This window comes from Sciurus vulgaris (assembly GCF_902686455.1).
Source record: "Sciurus vulgaris genome assembly, chromosome: 7".
NCBI classification, from domain to species: domain Eukaryota; kingdom Metazoa; phylum Chordata; class Mammalia; order Rodentia; family Sciuridae; genus Sciurus; species Sciurus vulgaris.
The window spans coordinates 21,678,792-21,703,319 of NC_136467.1; the positions used below are offsets into that span (position 1 = coordinate 21,678,792).

Below are 24,528 nucleotides of genomic sequence, written 5' to 3' on the forward strand. Positions count from 1 at the left end.
ATCCGAGAGAGGAAAGCTTTGTGGCATTTATGCTGATGCTCAAAGGGTGAAGGCTTCAAAACCACAGGGTGGGAGAAGAACCAGGCACAGAAACCAACACAAGCAAATTTGAAGAGGCAGAAGAATGACCATGGATGGTCTTCACATGACCCTGCTGGCCTCCAACTGTGGTTTCAGAGATAAAACATGGGACAGGATTGAGGAAGAAAGCTACTAGAAAGGTAGGATGGATGTAGACTTCCTTAAATTCTCATTTAAAGTGGGCACAGTGCCAGGTGCGGTGGCACACACCTATAATTCCAGCAGCTGGGGGAGGCTGAGGTAGGAGGATCCCGAGTTCAAAGCTAGTCTCAGCAACTCAGGGAGGCCCTAAGCAACTCAGGGAGACCCTGTCTCTAAATAAAATATAAAACAGGTTGGGAATGTGGCTCAGTGGTAGAGCGACCCTGGGTTCAATCCCTGGTACCAAAAAAATTTTAAAAATTAAAAATTTTAAAATAAATAAATAAAGGGGCTGGGGATATAGCTCAGTTGGTAGAGTGCTTGCCTCACATGCACAAGGTCCTAAGTTCAATCCCCAGCACCACAAAAAAATAAATAAAGACAGCACACTGAGCTCCCCTCCCTGGGTTGTCTGCCCTGATGACCAAAGAATAAGACTTTTCCCACCTCCAATGCACAAGGCTTTCCTGAGATAGACAGCAAGCATATGCATGTGTGTATGCTCTCCAAATATGGACAGTCTCCTAACATAACTGGTAGCATTTCTTGAAATGCACATGTACGTTAAAATAATTCAAGTCCACTCTTAGTTTTCTATACAGTTAGTCTTACGATGGGAGTTATATATAATTAAGGGTGTGGCATGTCACATGCTATGGAACTAACCCTCAACACTCCATTTAAAGACACAGTAGTTAATATTTCTACATTCTGCAGTATGGATAAACATTTAAAGTAATCGCATGGTGTAACAGTAAACTAGAACACATACAGAGTTTTATTTACAAATGACCCAGAAACTAGGTTTGGGGTAAGACCAGACTTTGACATCAAATAAGACTCAAATTCAGGCAGGGTTGGGGAAATAGCTCAGTGTACAGTTCTGGCCTCGTGTGCACAAGGCCCTGGGCTCGATCCCCAATAGTGTAAAAACATTTAAAAATGAAATACACTCTCCCAGCCAGTTGATAATTGCAGCTTACAACTTAGAAAACAGTATGATTTCACTACTGTAATGTAACAATCCACTTTGAGAAATGAATCATGTAGCTAGAACCAAATTTTGTCTGTGTGTGTGCAGGTATAGATTTTACATGTTTACGTTCCATTTCTTTAAAACTTACCCCCACATGGCAAGTTGGCCAACATCTCACAAAAATCCCTGATCCAGCATAGATCATCATCTCATGTGGGCTTCACCAGGTGCTCCTTTTTAGATCCTCAATCTCAAGTCTGCCTCAGGAACAGGTCCCATTAAATTCTAAGATGTGATTCAAATTCCACACACCGACACAAAGAGAAGCAATTGTGCATCTCATACTACCTTAAAGGTTGTTGAATCGATGAAGAAATCAAAATCCCTTCTTGTGCCTTCTAAGAAATCAGATGTTCCTGCAAATAACCCAAGGTCTATAAGAGATTGGGGTTTGTGGTTTGGTTTGGTTTGGTTTGGTTTGGTTTGGTTTGGTTTGGTTTAGTTCAGTTTGGCTAACTAACCATAAAGATATCAGGACCCACAGGGTGGTCTATAAGACACTTAACTTCCTTGTTCATCTTTACCATAAAAATCTTCATTCATCTTTTTAAATTCACTTACTTTGAAAGAATGATAGCCGAATTATTTCCTATGAAAAGGAAGCATAGTTATATTAATTAGAATTACCAGAAGTCACCTAGAATTTTTTAAATAGGGAGGCAAATACCTATATAGTACTTTTCTCTAAACTTAAGAAAACTCACACAGGGCATGAATGGGAGGACTTTTTTTTTTTCTTATTACAAGTTACAAACATGTCTTGCAAACGATGTCTTAGGAAATCCACACAAGAAGTTTTTACAATGAATTGATCAGAACTCCATGCTCAGGTATTACCTAGGAAAAGAACCTAGGATACAAAGTTAAGACTCCTAGGAGGAAGAGGCTAAACACACTGTGGTGGCGACTGAGCGGCTCAATGAAGAAATACTTCAGTCTGCGATACTCTGGGGGAATCTTCTGGTTCAGTGGGTCACGGTAAGGAACAGCCCCACCTTGCAACCTCCTGACCCACTCTCCTTGGTTTTACCTTCACTCAGCACAAACCACAGCCTTCAAAATACCAGGCCCAAGAAAAAGCATTCAATACCATAATATCCATTACCTTTTAAAACTGTTTAAAGTATTTACAAGTTTTAAAAAATCATAAACATCTGACCATACCTTTCCTTGATCCTCTGAAATGCAGACCACTTTTATTTAGATTCAGAGAGTGTTAGACCTGCCTTTCTTGTGTCTAAACCAACAATGCCAGAGAGAATAACCCAGGGGGCTTGTTAAACTCTGAATGCCAGGACCCCACCCCATCTAAGTGAGTCAGCATCCAGAAGGGTAGTTTCAACACACAGCCTGAGTTAGGAACTCCATACATGACAAGCTCGAAATAAAGGCATATGCATAAATCTATGGAATTAATGTTAGGTTGCAGTTTGGGGGGGTTTTTTTTGTTTATTTTTGTTTGTTTGTTTGCAGTGCTGGGGACTGAGCCCAGTGCCTTGTGCTTGTGAGGCAAGCACTCTACCAACTGAGCTATATCCCCAGCCCTGGAATTAATGTTAAATAATGCCACCCACATTACCTACGGGAGCAAGATAACCAGCCAACCTCAATAGGTATCTCACCCCACAATCTTCCTCACATAAATGCCATATACCAAAATCTTATTTAGAAAACAAAAGTGAAGAAATTTACAAATATTAACTGTGGAATTAGAGAAGACCTAAACAGATAATACTTTAGGAGCTGCAGTAGATATATTTATTTGGAAGTTGCATCACTTCAGAGACACAAAGTCATGTTTTTTAATGAACTTCTCTGCTACATCAAGCAATGTCATCAAGTGGGGATTCTTTCCCCCTGGTCTTTGAAAGAAATGTTTTGTTACATAATTGTTAAAAATATCAAACTGGATATAAATAATAATTGTCAGTCAGGCAGCCCACACACAAAAAAAGTAAATTTGAAAATACTGATTAATGTATTGCTATTCTTGTGCTTTTTTGTGTCACTGAGCTCAACTGCCATGACAAAACTGGCTATTTTTTTAAGAAAGTGAATTTCCAAAACTAATGAAAGGTCGTACCATCCTACACCTTAATGTCAGCTGCCAGATGAGCAAATACAAACAGTTTTCATTAACTGGGCCAAGTAAACACATTTCTGATAGAGAAAAGACCCATGAGACACAAATGAACCTTAGGTATCTGGCAATTCAAAGGCACAAACTGAGTACCAGAGATACCTGGAAGCCAGAAGCTGTACCTGTGTCCTGGAGGTGACAGGTAAATCCAGAAATGGAGGAAAAGTCAAACAGAGTGACCTGGTTCCATTTCTGGGTCCAGAAGCCATCATCTCAAGAGAAGATCTACATTAAAAACTCACAATGACTCACAGAATAAATGTTGAATTGAGTACAGTTTTTACCAAGCAGTTAAGGCATACAAAAAGATAAACAGAATAATAATAACAAACACCTCTGCCTCCACACAGTTTAAGGGGAAAAAAATCTAACCAATACATCTGAAACCACCTGCGTACCCTTTCTCCGTCGCTTTAGATTAAATTTTAACTAATATTTACAACTGTTAAATGATCTTGTATGTTCCCTTGTTCCCAGAAAAATCATCATATCAGCATCTAGTTCAAACTTCTGGGTTCACATAGGGTTCAATAAAATTGAGTTTTCCATTCTGTCTATATAATTAATGCACTTCCTTTGCTTTAGCATCATTCTAAGCAATTCACATTTTCCGGTCGTGAATGGATCTATCGTCTCTGCAGCTTTCAGAGTCACAGTAACAGGTCATGAGAATCGCATTAATACAGAAAACTTTCTTACGACTCCACTGCTTCAGCATAATGTGGTGGCAATATGGACAAGAGTTTTTATAAGCATTACAAGAATAGCTGCTCTCCTCCACCAGGGTTGAATTTCCACCAGGGTTCCTGTCCATCACCACAAATCCCTAGGGCTTGTGGAAAAAAACAAACCTACTCAAAGATTTGCCTTCAAAGCACAGGAATTCCAGCCCAGTAAAGTTTCAGGAGGAAAAATGAGCTATTTTTCACAGTCCCTTAAAAGTTGTTCAGAAAAATACCCTCACACATGCTTCTTTAAATGTAAGACAGAGAAGTGGACCAATGATACCCTAAATAGCACTCAACCACTGTCTTTCCTAAAGAGCGAGCTCTGAAAGGTCAACAAAGGTCATCCTCCACATAATCTACATAACACTGAATCTTATTAGGTGATTTTGCTTTATTGTAAACACAGCAGACTTTCAGGAGGCTTGCTGTAAATGTAACCAGGAATAATAGTCTGTGTTAAAGAATTTGATTTCACTGGCCTCTCTTTTTCCCACCCCCACCCTCCTCTGTCAACTCCTTCAATACCACAGTTACCTATCTGGGCATCAGACTAGGGCTTAACCTGGGCCAAATGTTAGTGCATCTGAAATCCACTACCACTTCTAACCAGCCAGTTAAATACCATAAACAGCAGTCAGAAGAAAAGAGAAAAGAGAATTCACGTCAGAAAGAGACTATCAGTTTCTCTATCTTCAACCCCAAGAATTGCCTCTTCTCTGGCATTTTCCCCTCTGCCAACTCTCAACAGAGAACGACAGAGACCAACGTCAAAAATCAAGGAAGACCTCAACAGGCCCAGAAGCAGCAGTTTGTCTCTTACAATCGTCCCTCTCTGGCAGGGCTTTGAGGCCAACCAGGGGCCCAGAGAACCTCTGCTTCTCAGCCAGGGTCCCAGCCTGTAACTACGAAAGAAAAGGCAGAAAGACTGTCTAAATGCAGTCTGACAAAGGGAAATAATTAAGCACGATATGAAGAACCATCCAGCATTGATAGAATAAACTGCCTTGTAAATTAGAAGACAGAGAGTTGGTCAAATGCAGAACTGCTGAAACCAGATCACCTCCATTCCAATCCCATCTCTGCTGTTTTCAAGTTCTCGGGCAATTTTTGTTGAATGCACATTTATTGTTCATGTATTTGAGAGAGGCACTGGGCTTGGTACCAGGGATGCATCAGTCCCGGCTCTTGTGGGGTTAAATTCTAGTGGGAAGAATATTAACAAATTCATCATACAAGAAAAGCACCAGACAACAAGAACACGGGAAACTTGAGTGGTGCAGTCAACAGTGACCGGGAGACCTGCTCTCCAAAGTCAGCTGGGAAGATCCCTCAGAGGAGATGACACGTAAGCCTAGATCCAAAGAATCTAGAATCAGATGAAGATGCAGGAGAGTGGTATGAGTAAAGCCCAGGGGCAGGCACTACCAGGAAAATGAAAGAAGGCCAGTAGACCAAAGTATTTCTGTGGAGCTCAGGTTTGTCATCTTCACAACAATGTTGTGAAGATTAAACGGTATCTGTCCTAGTAAGACACTAAATAAAAAACAAGTAAAAGATGCTAGAATCTCACCATTACATCAGCAGTCACAGGCATGATCTATATGGCCTCTACGTTCCCTCAACAATTATCCCAGGAATAGATAAGAACACGGGAGTGAAGAAAAAAATGATACCAGGCACACTCCAGCTTTCTGCCCAAGGTTTTTTTGCTTTTTTTTTTTTTTTTTTTTAACATTTTTTAGTTGTCAATGGACCTTTATTTTACTTACTTATATGCGGTGCTGAGAATCGAACCCAGTGTGTCACACATGCTAGGCAAGTGCTCTACCACTGAGCCACAACCCCAGTCCCCTGCTGGAGGCTTTTTAGAGGGCTACATGGTACCACATGTAGGGTTCACCTCATTACTTCATTGAACGAACATTGAACACACACACACACACACACACACACACACAGACACAGCCCTGTCTCACCTAAACTGCTGACTGTCCAAATCTTCACCTGGAGCTCCCTAACACACTCTCCTTATCCCCAAGAGCTACCCTTTGGGCTAAAACTCTCCACAACAGCACTGAGCACAGGATAGGATGACATATCCTCTATTACTAGCTCTTAGGTAGTTAGTTACTGACCAAATGAAACAGCGGGGATGACTTTCTTTGATTTTATATGCACCCGCGATCCTTGCATTATTTCATATTTTACAATGTTCCAAGCAAAAGCTTATGCATCACATATTCCACTGGCAATGTATTTCACTTAAAAAATTATTATTCTTGGTCTACTGTCTCAAAATCTTTATTACCTTTTTAAGCTTTCTGAAGCCTGCTAACTAAGGCTGTCAATAATATCATCATTGATGACAAACTTGACTACATGCCTTTAAAGTAGAGAAAGACCTACTTTTATCCAATCCCAAATCCTTGATCATTAAAGATCAAATTCTTTCAAGTTACTTCATTCAAATCCAAGGTAAATGTACTACAACCATAAAGAAGTATATGGCTTTTATATTCATGAAACTATTCCATTACCTACCCCTGATAGCTTCGTATTTCTGTTTAGATGGTGGAAATAGCTTTTAAACATAAAAAACCTTACACAGCATGAAGCGAACTAAGACAGAATGAGGGCAATAAATAATCCCAATAACTTAACACAAAATGCATATATATTTTATTATGCCAGGCTTTTAGACTGTCCAAACTCAAGAATCTGGGGAGACGGGAAGAATCCTCATAAACCAAGAGTTTAAATTGATCAATATATTCTCCACATTAATTTTTTCCACCCCACTCTTTCTTCGTGGCCCCTCATTCAAATCCCAAAAAGAAGAAACCTAGAATAGTGGATTTCGATTAAAATTCTCCAATAGGAAAATCTTTCATTTTTGTTTGCTGTTGTTTTACAGTGCTGGGAACTGACCCCAGAGTCTCGTGCATGAGAGGCAAATGCTCTATCACTGAGCTCAACCTGTAGCACAATTCCTTCTTTTAAAAAATGAAAAAGCAATAAATTCAGTACAGAACATGTTCAAGAAGGATCTTTTAAAAATATATACTGTATGTAGATAATTCCTATGACATTGTTTTGTTGTTTTTGTTTTGTTTTAGTTTAAATAGACACAATACCTTTATTTTTATGTAGTGCTGAGGACTGAACCCAGTGTCTCATGTGCTAGGCAAGCACTCTACCACTGAGCTACAGCCCCAGCCCTTGACTTTAATCTTTTTAAGTCCCTTAATAATATGTAAATTTTGGAAGACCATATTACCGCTGTATGCTAAGAATTTACCTTTTTTTCAAAAATTGTTAAACTACCTTCCCAGAAAGCAAGGTTGAGACTAACTGCCTCATTCAAATCCAAATTTATCTACTGGCTTTTGCAACATAATCCAGCCAAAAGAATGTGATTCATATCTCAGCTATGCAACAGCTAAATTTTCAATGTGTTTTGAAGTAGGAACTTTTTAAGAAAAGAGTAACAGTAATAACCTTGGCATTAAAACCCTACAGGCAATTTGAGAGTCTTTTAAAATATGAGAATTAAGCAATAGAGGTTGCTGAAGAGCTTTAGAAAATACATAGACAAAAAGAGAAAAAAAAAGATCCCAAAGTGCAAAGATGATCAGTGATAACATTTTAGTGTACACCCCACTAAATTTTTTAAAAGAAATTTTTCATAAGAATAATTTTATGGGCTGGGGAGATAGCTCAGTCAGTAGAGTGCTTGCCTCGCAAGCACAAGGCCCTGAGTTCTAATCCCCAGCACCGCAAAAAAAAAAAAAAAGAATAATTTCACATATTATGTATTCTTAACAATATATCAAGAACAAATTACTACATTTATATACATACATTCACACGTGTATATGCACACACATCCACATCAATTTTTGTGAATGCATAATCTTATACTTTATGGATATACACTGATTTAATTAGCTCCACTGAGGTTCTATAGAATCTGTTCAATGCACTACAGTAAAGATACAGAGTAAGTCTACCACTATTTCCCAGTTATTTAACTGTGATGTCTTTTTTGAATTACACATTAACCTCAGAACTTGAGTCTTTCAAAACACTTTGAGAAATAATAACCTAATCAATCCCCAATATTGGGTTTTTATGGTGTTTTCCACTTTTTCTATTATAAATAATGCTATGATCAATGTCTTGAATGTGCATTTATATGCACTGCCTAGGGGAAACTCTAGAAATAGAGTTACTTCACCAATTGATATGACCTTGTTCAAAACATGTTTAATCCTCTTGTTCAAAACATGTTTAATCCTCAGCACCAAAAAAACAAAAGTTAAAATTTTTGTCAAAACATCCCCCAACGATGTATGAGAGTGAGCCCTTATAAAGAATAACTTTAAATTTAAAGAATATTTTGTTTAAAAATACCCAATATTTTAAAACTTACATAATTACTCTTTAGTGGACATGACCAAAGTACCAGTAATAAATATCAAAGGTCTTACTCAAACGGAAGTTGACTCAGGAAACGATTTAGGAACACCTCACAATTCATAGAACATGACAAATATGGAGACATTAAATACATAGTCTCTCTTCCATTTCCCTCTTTATCACCTTTACGTATTTCTGAATATACAGTCTGCACTCTTAAGAGGATATTAGTAATCCTTTATATTTATGTAGTATTTTATACCACTAAGACATTTAAAACAAAAGAAGTTTAGGGAAAGAGAACATCCTAGAAGCACGCTTTAAAGTATATAAACTACAGGATAGGAAGCTGTCCTTCAAAAGATCCTTCAAGCTCCAAAATATCCCTTTACACATTTACAGTCAAGTCTCTAATATACCAAACCTTTACCAACCAGCCAACACCAGTATTGTGGAGGGAAATGTGTCTCCTAAAATATTTAATTGTCTTATTTTCAGTGCATATATCTGCAATTTCAAATAAGAAATAAGCTCCTAACATAATATATGGATGTTCACACAGCAAAAACAGGCTTTAAGTTCCTTTTTTGTTTTTAAAGTCACATTGAATGTAATTTTATACCTCAAAGTGACTCTCAAAGTTACCTAAGTATAGTGTTCACACCCAGCATAAAGTTCTATGTAATTTGCAAAGCTCAGAAAGGCCCTGCCTGCTCAAAGATATCTCCCCTTTGAGCCAGTCTCAGAAACATACTGAAGCTCTTTAAAAATTATAGAAATTTTTATTCAATAGGTCTGGAGTAAAGCCAATGCATCTGCATTTGTAAAATCTCCCCAGTTGATTCATTTGTACAGCCAGAATCAAAACGCACTCGGTTACATAAGACTAAGGGAGGGAGCAGTATCCTGAGGTCCCCGATCTAAATGTTCACATGAAAACTGTTCATCTGTCTTAGTCCAGTCAATTCAGTTACTTAGGGGGCACTGTACCTTGAGAAGGTTCAAAAGGGGAGTGAAGATAGGGTGCTGTTGTCCTAGCACTAGCCACCCAGAGGGATTAGAGGTGAACATACTGTTAATGGAATCAATCCATGAAAGGATCCTTCCTCCCAGGAAGGATGGATGGTACTTCTACTTTAAACATATAATTCTCTTCAAATTTCAAAAATACAGGAGAAAATGCTCAGACATATTTTTGTATTTTAATGGCATAGTTTTATTACCAAATAGCATTTAGCTACAAGTACCAGTTTCACCAAGCAACGCCAGTCAACATACAATGAGACAAAATTGGGTCAAGAAATTGAACACAGAGACATATTACCTTTTACAAATTAATGGCCATTTGTCAGAATTAAATTTCTCAAAAGAAGTTTACCTTACAAGATCAATGCAAAACAAGCCAAGAAACCTATGTCTTCTAACTAGTTTATACATAAAAATCCAGAATTATCTTGGGCTTCCATGACCTACCAGATCTGGACTTAATGATGTCACTGAACTCATTCTGCCCATCATCAGGCCTGGCTTCGTGCTCTCCATATTTGGCCATCCTGGCTGAGTTTCAGTGTAGTCCAAAGACTTTCTTTCCCAAGTCCTTGTCAAGATTTTCTACTTTGTATGGTGGTCCAGCCTGGCATCAATGCCTAAAAAGAAAAAAAAAAAAAGTATTGATTTCTGTGTCCGTATGTATGTACATATTCCATATATATGTGTGTGTGTGTGTGTGTGTGTGTGTGTATGAACACATATAGTTATATACAGTTATGTATAATGACTATTCATTCAGCAAAATACATCGAGGGCCTACCACATGTAAGACACAGATCCAGGCAGTGGGGATTTGATTACCAAGAAGAAACACAGTTTCTGTTCTTATGGAACTTACAGGTACTAAGCAATTAATTAAATAATGAATTATTTCATTACAGTATTGATAGCCTACACACATACGAAGGAGAATTACAGAGTAATAAGAATATACAGCAAAGGAATCTGACCTGCCCTGGGCAATGGAGAAGGCTTTCTTAAAGAAATGATACTTGAGCTCAGCTTTCAAGGAGAAGAAATTAATTAGCCAGGAAGGGAAGCAGAAGAAGTAAGATCTTTCCATGTGAAGTAGCAGAAAAACCAATGGAGCATTTGAAAAGCCGAGGTCAGTGCTTTTGGAGAGAAGTCAGCCAGGAAGCAAGTTTATCTGTGCAATAAGGTGAGAAAAGAGGTCTCCAGAAGCCAGAAGTTTAGGAGATGGTTTTAAGCAGGGAAGTGACATAACCAGATTATCCTTTTTTAAAGACATTCTAGTTTGTAAGTAGGCTAGAGTGACATGTAGGAAACCAGCAAAAATTATGGCAGGATACTGCAAAATGCTAATGCAACAACCCAGGCCATGGGTACACAGATACTGAGTAAAAATTTCTTTCAACTCTTTTAGACGTTTGAAATTTTTTCATAATATGTTGGGGAAAAAAATTCCTAACCTTGACCAGTAATCAGACTTGATTTAACCAACAAGGGAACATCACACCACGCAATGGAAAACATAGTACATCATCTATACAGTATTCTTGCCAAAACATTTACTGTCATGAGCAGACAAATCTAGACTGTGGATGGTTTTCAAAACATATGGTCTAGTCACTCCAAAATTGTCAGCGTCCAGAAAACCAAAATTACCTGAGAAGGGGGAACTTCGTGGATTAAAGGAAACTAAATAGATGTAACAACCAAATGCAATTCTTGATTGGACTCAAAATTTTAAAACAAAATATTTTGAAAATCATTTCAAAAATATGAAATTGGACTACACATTAGGCGATATTATTATATTAATGTTAAGTTTCTTTAACATTAATTAATGGTGGTGTTATGCAGGAGAATGTCTTTGTAGGAGATATATGATGAAATATGATGGACAATATCTTCCTTCAACTTAATTTCAATCAGGGTAGCATTAATCTATCCATATGCACACTGATATGTATGTATGTGCATATGTTCATAGATACATACTCATAGAGACAAAGAGAAAGTAAATATTGTAAACTAAATGAGGAAAATAGGTAAGGGCACTTGAATATTTATTGTGCTAATCATTCTATTATAACATTACAGGCAGGATATGATTATCACCTAAACAAGAGTGGGTGGAAAGAGAACTGAGTTATTTGTGTGGAATATTTAGGTATTAAATAAAGGTCAGTAGGATTTGTAAACTGATTGGATTTTAGAGGTTCAGGACACAATGTGCAGAATGACTCCCCAATTTTGGCTGGCCAATTAGGTGGAGGGTGAGTCATTCACTAAGCTGGGCAACACTGGAGGACAGCTGGTGGGGAGGGAGAAAATCATGAATGTGGTTTGGATTTGCTGAATTTGAGATGTCTCCAAAATACTTAAGGGAAGATGACTAAAGGCAGTTGGAAATACAGTTCTGGAGCTCAGAAAGGGTCTGGATTAGAGATAGAAATCTAGGTAATTATATGGTATGTCACTTGACGTAGATTTTATTCTGGAAGGTTCATCACATGAATTTGGATGAGCATAGGTACCACTCAGATAAAATAATCCCAATGCTTGGTAACCAGTGAGAAGTATCTTTAAATTTAAAGAACTGAAGAACTAAAGATTCTGTCATGTAGTACCACCATTTCACTAAGAACTCCAATAATTAGAGTACCAGGCTGCCCAAAATACTTCCCAGGACACACTTCCACAATGATCCAGAAAGAATTGGAATTCAATTTTAAGTCCAGCAATTAGCCTCTATGCTGATATAGCCCCCTTAAGAGTACCACAATGCCAACTGATAATCATTTAATTGAGATTTGAAAACAGTCAACACATTCAAACATGAATCTGCAGATAATGTATATTAATCCACAAATTAAAACAAATATCAAAACTAGGGCTTACTGCTAGCCAGGGCTGGACAACTTGATACTTTAATTAATTCCAAAGCATATCATATGTTACTATTTTTAAATATATAATGATTTAATATATAACATTATATATAGTTTTATAACACTGAAGAACTATGCCATACAGTATTATTTTGTTATATGTAGCATATAATCTGTAAGAACTTGTTTTTCTGATCAAGTCAGGAAAAAGGTGTATTCTATTGATAAGAGCAAAATTAGAAAAAATTTTAAGTATTAAAGTGGTTGAGGTAGATGCAAACTAGTAAACTGCTAAAGCTGTAAGAACCATTTCCTCTCTGGTAGGCAGAAATATATGGGTTGATTATCAATCTGCCAGATTTTATGAGAATATAATTTTTTATTTTTATATGTCTTTTCTACTAAGAATTTATGAATTATTGTATGGTTAAGTTCCTTTTTCAGGAACAAAATTGTAAAAGATTTGCTAAATTCTCAAGTGTATTTGAGTATATTAAAAAACCAAAAACTTTGTTCAGAAGAATGTATAATTTTTTTTTATTATGGAAAATCAGGTCTGCCTAAGAAAAATTTCTTTCCCAGGTAAAACCAGTCCCTTTGAGAGATAAATCTAATATTCTCTTTCACAACTGGACTTACCCAGGGGTCTCCAAGTCAAGGCTTCTCAGAGACTTTCCACACCATAAAAGAAAGAAGTAAACTGTTTACTTGGGAATTTTATTTCATTTGTGCATAACCAGTAATACCTCTTCATTACAATGTTTCATTTTGAAACTGTCAAATTTTGCTTACTAATGAAAATAACTTATATGCTGCAAAAATACAGCAGAAAAGGTGATCAAAGGACCAGAAATGAATGGAGGGAAGGAGAAAACAGACGGCCATTTAGTAATTGAGTAAAAGCCACTGGCTGTCACTTGTTGCCACTAATGGCCAGGGACTCCAGTTTGAGTAACAGAGGCAAAGGATACTTCTAAATTGTCAAATACTGCAGCAACTCAAAATAGGTTTTCAGGAAACCAAATTAAGATTTCATCACGAACAATATGTCCCAACGTGACCCTCCACCCCTACCCCTGTGGACGGAAAGCTAAGGCCATTCTCCAGACAAAGCTAAGAGAGAAACTGAGAAGGACTGAGTGGGATGTGCTCTAGAAGCCTTAAGCCCTACACAACTGTAATTTATTGTTACCACTGTGTTTCCATTCCCTCCAAATGACATTCTGTAAAGTTTAGCCAGGAGTTTCCCACTGAAACCAATCCACTTCACCCTACATTCACCAACTCTTCCTTCAGAACATTTCTTTCTGTTATATGGACCAGAAGGCAAGAATGCCTGGCAATAAACCTAAAGCAAAAAGACAGTGGATGGCCTTAAAGGCAAAAATTTGGAAATTACACCACGTAAGAAAATGCACCATTCAACAAAGTACTATTATGAATGAATATTCGACAATGCGCAATCATGACGAAAACATGGCATATGACCTCGGGCAAAAACTATTCATTAATCCACTAGGAACCAAAACCTAGGAATGCTGGAGATAGTGGAAAGCGAAGCCACGGGAACACACGTTTGGCGCTCAGCTTGAAACAGTAAAAGAAACCTCTCAGTGCCAAGAACTGCCATTCACACTCGGAAGCGCTCCGGGGAAGGTTAATTCTCCTGTGATTAATACTGTTTACAGGAGCAATAAATTTGAAGTAAACACCCAAAGGAGAGTTCAAGAGCTGTCTCACAGGTCCCATAAATGCGGGTAAAGTGGGCGGGGATGGCTCCACATAAACCCTGGCCCTTGACGCCTTAAGTATCCACGAGCTTCACATTCCTCCAGCTCTCGCCTGACCCTGCGCTATCCGCAGCCAGCGTCCCCCGCGCACATCAGCAACCATCCCATGCGCAACCAGCCCGGAGGTGCCAGCCTGACTTCCAGATGCCGCTGCAAGTTCCAAAGAAACGCAGGGGGTTGCAGCCGCCGGGCCTGGACCGGGTGATCTACCCACATTTTAAACTAGGTGCGCTCTGGTCACGGCTACCGGTGCACTGAAGCTCCCAGGCGCCCTGACCCGCGAGGCCCTGGTGACCCAGGTGACCTGAAAACTGGGAAAGAGGCCGCTCTCCCTGGGAAAGAGGAACACCCCAGAATTCGGGGCCATGGAGTCATGGTTCTCCAATTCAATGTTAAAAAAAAAAAAGTGCGGGGCCCCCTTGATCTAGGAAGTCGGGCACGCTTCCTCCTTCCCTTGAAAAACCCCTGAAACGAGTCCCTTTCAGAATTTGAGGCTTGAAAAAAATAATAACCTCTTTTACCAACAGGCCTTCCAAAAGTTGCACAGCCTACAATTAGAGCTTTGTTGGTTTTGTAAGTGGCCTTGGGCAACCAGAGCTTCGGACCCCGGACCAAAGGGGGAATGAATTACCTTGTCAGCTGCAGCAAGGGATGCCAAGAGTCCGGAAAGCAAGGCGACCGTGCGCGACGGGGCACCAATGGGGCACCCCGGTCCCTCAGCCTCTCTGGAGCGGCTCGCCGGGAGCGCCACACTCTCCGGGGCCCCACCCTCCGGAGCAGCAACCACCCAGAGGTCGATCACGTCCCCTGCCAGGCGGCGGGCTGGGAAGCGCTCCCCGGCCCGAGGACTACAAAACCACACTCTCTCCACCCTCTCCTTGCGGACATTGCCGGGCCCCGCCTTCCCGGGGACGGGGTGTGTGTGTGTGACAGGCTCTCCTAGGAGGCCACGTCCTCTTGAAGATCACTGGCCCAGCGCCCTGCTCCGCGAGATGCACGGACGCGCGACCCTCTTCCCCCAGAAGGGAGGAGGACTGGGGGAGCAAGGCGGCAGCACAGAGCCAGTCCGAGGCGCTGGAATCCTTGAAAACTAGTCCGGATTCCAACGACCTTCTCGCCCGAGCTCTCCAAGCTTCTGGTGTTCTCTCCCCGGCCCAGGGGAGCTGAACTGAGGTTCCGAGGAAAGTGCACCCTAAAGTTAGCCAGATCTTCGACTTTGGGACTTAAGGAGGAGCTCGAAACACCCGTCCCGGGCAAAAGAGCAGCCGGAAAGTCCAACCTCCTCCCAGCTCCCGCCCCACTCCCTCGCCGGCGGCGGTCACACCACCCAGTCCCAGACTTCAATAATGCAGGGGCTTACCTGCTCGCCCGCGGGCCGCCGCGCCTACCCGCCGCCGCCGCGTCCGGAGCGGCCCACGGGCTCCTCGGGGAGTGTCTGGGTCGTAGTGATCGGGGGCGTGGGCACGAGGGTGAGTTTGGTAGCTCGAGCTGTTTTGTTTGGGGATTTTTTTTTTTTTTTTAATGAAACGTGGAGAATCAGACAAGATTCGAAAGAGGAAAAAATTTAAAAATGACACCCGATTGGAAACGCCCCTGACTTGTGCAATCTTCCTCCCTGGTAGTTCCGCCAAAAACAAAAACAAAACAGTTCAAGCGCAAACCTGGGACAGGCGCGCAGGCACCAAGTTTGCCAAACACTACAGAGTTTTCCGTCTGCAGAAATGACTCAAAAGAGGGGGGGGGCGCGCTCCCCGAGGCTCCCCAATCGGCTTTGGGAGCCCGAGGCTCCTCCTCGCCCCTCGGCGGGAGAAAGCCCGCGGCGGCGACCGCTGGCCGTTCCCCTCCTCCGAGGAAAGGCGACTCCACAACTTTGTGCGCGAGAGTGGCTCGCTCCTCCGGCGGCTCCTCCTCCTCTCGTTCTCCTCCACCTCCCGGCCGCGGGCCTGCCCCTTTGTTGGAGTGGAGCGCTGGAGGCAGAAGACCGAGGGTGGGGCGCAGGAGCGGCCGGCTGCGCGCCGCCGCCCCCGGGAAGGGGCTCGCGTCCGGGCACCCGGGGGTTCGCTCTCCGCAGGCGGAGGCCCTGCCTCCGGCCCGCGCGGCTCCGACGCTCTCGCTCGGCTCTCCCGCCCGGCGGCCGCCAGCCCCGCAACTTAGTTCCTGGAGACCTGCCTTTCGGCTCCGGGTTCGGCGCGGCTAGCCGGGCCTCGGCGGCCACCTCGGGCCCCACTCCGGGAACGTGGCGCCGGGTCACCTGACCGCTCGCCCCGTCAATCAGCGCCTGCCCTGCGCACCCTCCCGCCAGCAGCCGCCTAGCCGGGTGCGGCGCGCCTTGCGCAGCTTCGGGAGCAAACCCTGCCGCTGGGAGCTAGGATGAATGTCTCGCCCAGACACAGTGCTCTTTATTCAGATTATCCGAAAATATGAGTCACGCCGCCCCGCTCCTCCCCGCAAGGCAACTGGGTCTTTAGTTAAGGCGACTTATTTATTTATTTATTTTTTGGGGGGAGAAAAATCTCCATCTGCTCCTCAAATGACCCCATCTCAGTTTGCTGACGTTGCTAATTTCGGGGGTCCTATATCCAAGGATATGTTTACATAATGTTCTTAGCATCGTTTTTAATATTAAGAAAATACTTGAAATTCCATTTCGTATTCATTATATGTACAAATAGTGTTTGCACTAAACTTATTCTATTTTTTCAATTTGCACTCAAACACATCTATTTATAGAACCTAGGCCAAGCAAGGTGTTGACCAAAAAATACCTGGGAGGAAATGAACTTGTGCTTTGTGTGCATTTTTCTTATTTATACATTTCTTTCCCTGTGCATTCCTATGATTCTTTTACAGGATCATCACACTTAGGATTCCTAAGAAGGGAAAAAACAGCCAAGTTCCTAGCTGGTATCAACCAAGAGGAGAGGGCAAATGATAAGCGAGCTCTGGCTTGTTGCTGGCTTAATATTTAAGAATTAGTTATTGAGGCAGTAAATAAAAACTAGGAGGGACCTCAAAACAAGTTTTTCAGAAAGAATTCACTAGGCTTTTGTTACTTATGAACTACAAGCCTTCTGGTCTCCACCTGCTGTGAGTAGGAGGTCCTGAGTCATAGAAACCCAGCTTCCAGCATAGCTTCTTTCCTTGGGAGGATTTTCATCATATAAGCCAAATAATATCTAATGCATTGACTCCCAATAGGTGTGACTTTATTCACTTTTCATTCTTCCTTCATTTAACAAACTCCAATGTGGGGCCTACCAGGTATACAGTAACTGGGGATGATGTTAACTGGGGATAATGCAAAGAAACCTGATAGAGATCTTGCCCTCATAGGAATGAATGTAGGATCCTGTAGGTGAGATAAGGCATGTAAACAAATATATGCAAGATCTGCGATAAGTGCCATAAGAAAAGAATAGATCAAGTGCACCTGGTAATCGTACAGACGTGGAAAGCTGCTCATTTCTCTGAGTATCCCTGGTGGAGCTCATGGAAACTCAGATTTCTCCCTTTAAAATAGATAATAAGGCCACACTGGCATGTTTGATGACTTTATCAGTTAAAATGATAGAGGTAAAGCACTTTGTAAGTTGTGACAAAATTTGAGCTAAATAAATACGAGTTAATATTGACAGTACAAATATTAACTTATTTAGCTCAAATTTTTTGAAAAACAGGTGTTTATAACTTCTGAGTTTTTAAGCTGAGGAATTCAAGATTCCTGAAAGGCTTTAAGGGAAGAGGCATAAGGGACAACAGCTACCTTTTGCAAGGGAGTGACTTGCCTTACTGATGGTGAGTTAGGGTCCTGTACCCTGTCTCTTACTAGCCTTTCTCCCTTAGGCAGACACCAATAGTCTATGTAGGTGGTGGGCCAAAAAGGTCAAAGGAAGGCTTCTACATAGAGGGATCAAGAGGTCCCAAGCTGGTCCTGCTCCTTTGTTAGATAGGGAAACCACACTTAGCAGGAGATCTTGACCAAAGAGGGTTATATTTCCATAGAGCAGGCATTGTGATCTCCCTTAATATTCCCAGAATCTAGTTTGGGAGACATCAGAGGCAGGCCACCCACCAGGAGGTGTGGGTAGACACTAGCACACCTGCAACCGGCTTTCCACCTCTGTCTCATACACTGACTGGTAAGGACAGTGCCTGGTGAGATTGAGTCTGTCCATCACAAGATCACTATAAAACATTTGCAGAAAGTGATAGGAATGTGGTCCTGAGCCTACAGTTGACTCAAAGTCAGAATTGCCCTACAGTCACCAGGGAACAGTGACAATTAAAGAAAATTGCATTGGTGTCACTCTAGGAGAGAGTGACAGAAAATCCTGAGTAGTGTATATATAGCTTCACCTATAAAGATATATATGTAGTATATATACTATGGAGACATGATTCACTTAGATATTGTTCATATCCAGGAAACTGCATTCTGATATAAGAGTAAAAAAGAAAATATTCTCTACTGAAGTTTGTGCAAGAGTACATAAATGCAATTTCTCTTCAAACAATAGAAACATGGGGAAATGGCAGAATGCATTAAAAAAGAACAAGACAACCCTTCAGCTATACCCCTCATGTTGGCTGAGTAAAGCCCCATGTAAAAGAAATGAGTGGGGAAGCCTAGGAAATTTACCTTTTCTTAACTTTTTCAGGAATAGAAAAATACAAATCTGAAGCTTGTATATAAGAGATACTAGAATAATTGCTGAATATATTACTGAATTCTTCAAACATCAAGTATTTGTGCAAGTTGAAAATAGCTATAAATAAAATTCTTTATAATCAAGTTAAAGAAAAAAATGATAATAATGCATGAAACTTTTTGAGAATAAATAACACAAAGGCAGAGTTCCTCACAATTCAGTGAACTGAAAAATCACCAGGGAAGCATATTTGAAATTCAGATTGCCTGCTTATCCTCCAGAAATTCTGATTTAGTAGGTCTGGTGAGGCTCAGACAACTTCAACTGTAACGTGCAACGAGGCGGTTTAGATGATGATGGTTGAGGAACCACCCATGGAGCTGCTGTGCCCAGGGGGCTAGCTCAGATAGCACACTTTGGATGATTGGAGGGGCCCAGAAATTGCTCTATCAGAAAAAAAAAAAAAAAATTATCCATGCGGGATCTATAATAATTTCAAAATATCTGTGGTTAGCTTCATCTCCTTGAATTCAAGGGTTTCACCTAGTTTCAGACTACCCTTGCCATTATCTGTAATCATTAACACCTTCAGCTTCTCCCCCGTCATGCAGCCTGTTCTGGATTTGAGGAAACAGGCTTCTAAGAGAGGCTACTGGCAAGCGACCAAGGAGGAGATGGGTACCAAGAAATGCTAGTCCAGAGAAGCTGAGGGTGGAGGGAAGGGACAAATGGGAGAATAAAGGAGACCCAAAAAGGGAAGGAAGAGTCAAGCAGTCACTGAAGGGTACTAAGCCCAGCTCACTCCTCCAGGGGCACTGCCCACTGGCAATTGGAAAAGACTTCTGAATAAAACACACCGATGCTGGGTTTATCACACATACTAATTTCACTTAGTTCAATTTACTTTGTGTAATTTCATAATGTTGATGTTGGAAGGGATTTTACAGTCTCTGCTACAACCCTTTAATTTTACAGATAAAGAAGCAAATGAAAGATACAAAACTGGCTAAGGAGTGCATTCAGGTAAGATAATAATAATGGGAAGAGGAGATGTCCAAATGACTAAGAAATGAAGAGAAAATCCTGGCATTGTAAGAGTTTATAGTTAACAGAGAGAAAATGAGGAAGAAGGAGAGGGGAGACAGTGCAGCAGAATGAGAACAAGGCTAGATTTCAATCATTTAAGTTCTAATTATGATTCTATAGCTACTAGTTTATGAGCTTTTAAACGTAACTTTTCATTTCCTGTACATAAAATAGAAGAAATAACGTCCCCTCGAATGTTTTGAGAATCAAGCAAGGTAGCTGATAGAAAGCATTTATCCTCATCTGGTTCTTTTTATTTTTATGACGCTCCTTCCACTTTCTCTTAACTCAAGAGGATTCACTGCCACTTTGTGATCACCTTTACTTCTTTATTGCAGACATGGCTGAAACAAACTCTATCTGCCAAAGGACTGGATATGCAAGTAGGTATAAGCCAGGATCCATCTTTAAAGAGCTCATGCACAAAGAGACCATTATAAATTAACATGAGGACATCAGTATGGCCAATATGTAATGTGAGCCAGGAGAGGGACACCTTACTCTCCAGGAAAATGATAGGAATAGGCGGGCATGAAAAAGGGACACCTGAACTGAGCCTCAGCAGCAGGTGGGCATCATAAAGATCGTGTGCTGTCATGCCCCTGCCCAGCACCGTTCCCCCTCTTTTTGAAGGCATTTTTACCCCTTTGGGAAATTGCTCTTCTCCTGCTCCAATAAGATTTTGTTAATTCCTTCTCTGTCTACCCCAGGAGTGGGCTCGAGATCCAGGGAGAGCCAATCCTAAGGCTCCATCCCAGACTGTAGTGATTAAGCTAAGAGGAGGTCCTGGTAAGTCCTTCCCAAGGAATTTTCATAGCAACACTGGGAGGTGAAAATTCTCTTTTTTCCCCTTTAGAATTAGTAAACTGGAGTAACATAAAATTGAGACTATCCCACCATCCCTCCGTGTTCCTCCTCTGCTCCCACTACTAGAGCCATTCCATATGTAGAGGAGAAAAGGAAACCATGGCTGAAAAAATATGGAGAAAGGATCTGGAAGATGGAGAGCCCCTGGCTTATGCCCACAGGCATACAAAGTGCCTTTTGTATCACTCCCTTTATTCTGAAAGTTAGCTCATATTGGAATTTTGTCACTTGCAACTGAAGTGATCAAGTCTAATCTAAAATTAATCAGATAAAGCGTAGGCTTATAAGAAGGTTTGAAGCTAAGAAAGAACATGGGATGTGTCTGGTGATGGGTGGAAGTCCGGCTTGGTCCCCTCAAATCCCTAACACACACTGATCCAAACACCTCTCATAACCCTAGCTTCAGCCTGGAAACAGAGATGTCCACGCCGTGCTCAGGCACTTCACATGACCAGGTTGTGCAGGAGTGCCCATGACCTGAACTCTGGTTGGATGTCGTATTTGGAATGTGCCCTAAATCCCAGTCCAAACTCTCAGGTGAGCTTTGCCAGGTTCCTTGCCCAGAGGAAGGGCTCAGCTTCCTGGACACAGCCTCAGAGTCTATTTACAAATAGATACACCCATCTGGAATCGAGAGCCTAGCCTGTGGGCCCTTTCCACTCCAGTGCAACTTCTCAGACAAGAAGGCCTGCATAGGTCAACAGAATATTCCTGAAGCACGTCTGGAGGGCATGTACCGCCATGCTCCAGACCACCCCAGGCCCAGCTTTCTAGACTGCCTCTCCTGGAGCACTACCTTTTTGTACTAGGTGAAGGTGACCAACATGACTTAAACCTAATCCCAACCAAGTGATGCTCTTTACCAGCTGACTCTCTTTTGTCAACCTTATTTTCTTCTAGAAAATTCTCTTATAAAATTTAGATGGATATCAAATTCATCTGTGTTCGTGACCCTGCTTTTAAGAGGCACATTGCTCCATCAGTTCTCCTGTGCTGGATAAGTGCCCGGAGGACAGGACCAGATGCTCTGTGGGCTTCTTTCCCAGGGAGAACTACCAGAGGCTCCTCCTTATTGATTATTGGGTATTTCCAGAAATGTGAACCTGAGGAAGAACCCAGGAATTCTATCACAAAAAAAAATGGGTAAAATATCTCGGTAGTGTGTTGGTCTTATACAATTTCAAGTATTGATTGTTTTGTTTTTCAAAGGATAAAATGTGTTTTGGTGGTATCTTAGTTGGTTTTCTATTGCCAAATATAACTAAATACCATAGATTGGGAAATTTATAAAGACAAAGGCTTATTCAGCTCATTGTTCTGGAGGCTGGGAAGTCCAAGGTGAAGGAGTCACATCTGGTAAGGGCCTTCTTGCTGGTATGGGCTCTGCAATTCCCGAGACTACACGGGACATCAGATGGTGAGAGGGGTACATGCAAGAGAGAGAGCCTTTTAACAAACCCACTTTCATGAGGACCCATTAACTCTTTTCTATTAACCACTAATGGATTAATCTGTTCATAAAGGCAGAGCCCTCATGACCCAGTCACCTCTTAAAGGACCCACATGGTCAAACCTCTTAATACCTCACATGAGTTTTGGAAGGAACATTCCCACCATGGAAGGTGTAGTTGTAATCACCATCACTATCTACACTAGAAGAAAATCATGGAAATATGTAAAATGTACCCTTTCTCCAATTATCATCTTTAGTCATGTATCTGTTTTTACTTTTCCCCAAAAAAGAAAAATCCAGGAAAAGGTACTCTTCATTTCTGGAATTGTATGCAAGAACATTCTTGCTTGGATCAAACCATCACTTCCCCTCCCAGAGACTTCCCCAAACTCAGAATGTCATTAGTTAATTCGTGTGTGCAGTGGACACTTTTCTCAGCAAATACTTCTAAATTAAAATAAGAGCCATGACTTGGTTGCTTTATGATCCCCTGGCCATCATAAAGTACTGGTGTTTTCTTTTTTGTTTTTGTTTTTGTTTTTGTACCAGGGACTAAACCCAAAGGTACTTAATCACTGAATCACATTCCCAGCCCATTTTTATTTTTTATTTTGAGACAGGGTCTCGCTAAGTTGCTTAATCTCACTAAGTTGTTCAGGGCCTTGCTAAATTGCTGAAGCTGGCTTTATACTTGTAAGCTTCCTGCCTCAGCCTCCAGAATTGCTGGGATTACAGGCATGAACTGCCTCACCTGGCATGAAGTACTGTTTTATTTGTCAAGGACAAAACATAAAAAGAACAGATGCAAGCCAGTAGGTAAAAAATGCATTGTTGCTCAATGATAACCATACAATTACAAATCTTGTAATCTGAAAACTGTTCTCTCTGTATTTTGAATTCAGCCAGATGGGAGAATGTGTTTCCCCTGTACCACAGGGTAGCATATAGCTGGCAACCTCGAAAAAACCCACGGTGAATCGATAAGCATGTATTCATACTTAGGGCAGCAATTTAGCTATGTTAAAATAATAACTATCACTTTAAATCTATGTTGTTAATTTGAACTGTGATCAAGTTGTATTAAGTACTTGATACTTTGTATCTCTGTATCTCATGGACATTTTTGCTTTTGCTTATGTACATGGACAATCACTATAAGCCTATGTAGAACAGGCTTATATTTACACACACTTAAGTAACATTACAATTAAAATAATATAACTCCACATTAGAAGTCTATTATTTTTATTTTCCCATAAATAAGGTTATCAAGTATGCAGTTTGCAAAACATTGGGTTAATCAAAAAGCTATGTTAACATTAGCTGTCATTCAGGATCTCAAGTTCAAGGCCAGCCTCAGTAACTTAGTGAGACCTTGTCTCAAAATAAAAAATTGGAGGGTTGGGCTGGGGAGATAGCTCAGTTGGTAGAGTGCTTGCCTCACAAGCACAAGGCCCTGGGTTCAAATCTCCAACACCACAAAGAAAAAAAAAAAAAAATAGAAAGGCTGGGGATGTAGCTCAGTAGTAAAGTAGTAAAGCACTTTACTACTAGCTCAGTAGTAAAGCACCCTTGGGTTCAATCCCCAGTATAAACAAACAAACCCCCAAATTGGCCAGCATGATCTTAGATTTTTATCAATTGTCTGGAACTTCAAAAGCCCTATGCATCATTGTATTTGTATAAAAAGTTAAATAGTTAAATAGTTTAAGCTCTCTTAAAAAACTCAATTGTTCTGACTTCCAAGTAAAGATGGCAATTGAACACACCCTTGAAACTTGCTTCTTCCCACGCCTGCTGAAATTACACCAACGGGACTTGTTTTAAGGCATAAGACCACAAGGAAAAGGAGACAATGAGAACAACACTTTTGAGGCAGGAAAGTAGATGGTCAAATGGAAATGGACTTCACAGGCCTGAAAAATCTGACCCTCAGTCAGCATCGGGGGCAGCTGATAATAAATCTAATTTCCACTGAAAGGTCAGCAGAAAGCCCAGGAATTAGAGGCACCAGGTGCCCTGGAAGTGGATAGTGATGGGGAAAGGATAAAAGAGATTAGTTGAAAAAAGTGTTTTGATCCCTCCTCAGTTCCTCATCTACCCTACACAGCTGGGCAACTGCCATTCCAGCAGAATGGAAATGTGCTCTTGGAAACCAGAGGATCTCTGCACCTAAGAGCCAGGTCAGGGTAGGGAAATTGTACTAAAAATGAGAGGATTGAGTGTGTGCACT

The 24,528-nt window shown here is 41.1% G+C and overlaps 1 protein-coding gene across 2 annotated transcripts in view; it reads right to left on the reverse strand.

Annotated features, from left to right (window-relative positions):
• UTRN (utrophin) overlaps positions 1-16,463 on the reverse strand; it is a gene marked incomplete at its 3' end in the record, with an annotated part of 506,460 nt that extends 489,997 nt beyond the window's left edge. The window contains exons 1-2 of one of the 2 annotated variants that reach the window (XM_079146787.1): positions 15,601-16,463; positions 10,019-10,191 (exon numbers count right to left, since the gene is read on the reverse strand). In XM_079146787.1, the coding sequence (XP_079002913.1) occupies positions 10,019-10,097 (79 nt within the window). In that variant the 5' untranslated portion in view covers positions 10,098-10,191; positions 15,601-16,463. Of the gene's footprint in view, positions 1-10,018; positions 10,192-14,871; positions 15,123-15,600 lie in introns of those variants that run through there. The other variant, XM_079146786.1, reaches the window with a different exon arrangement.
• Positions 16,464-24,528: the final 8,065 nt, after the last annotated feature.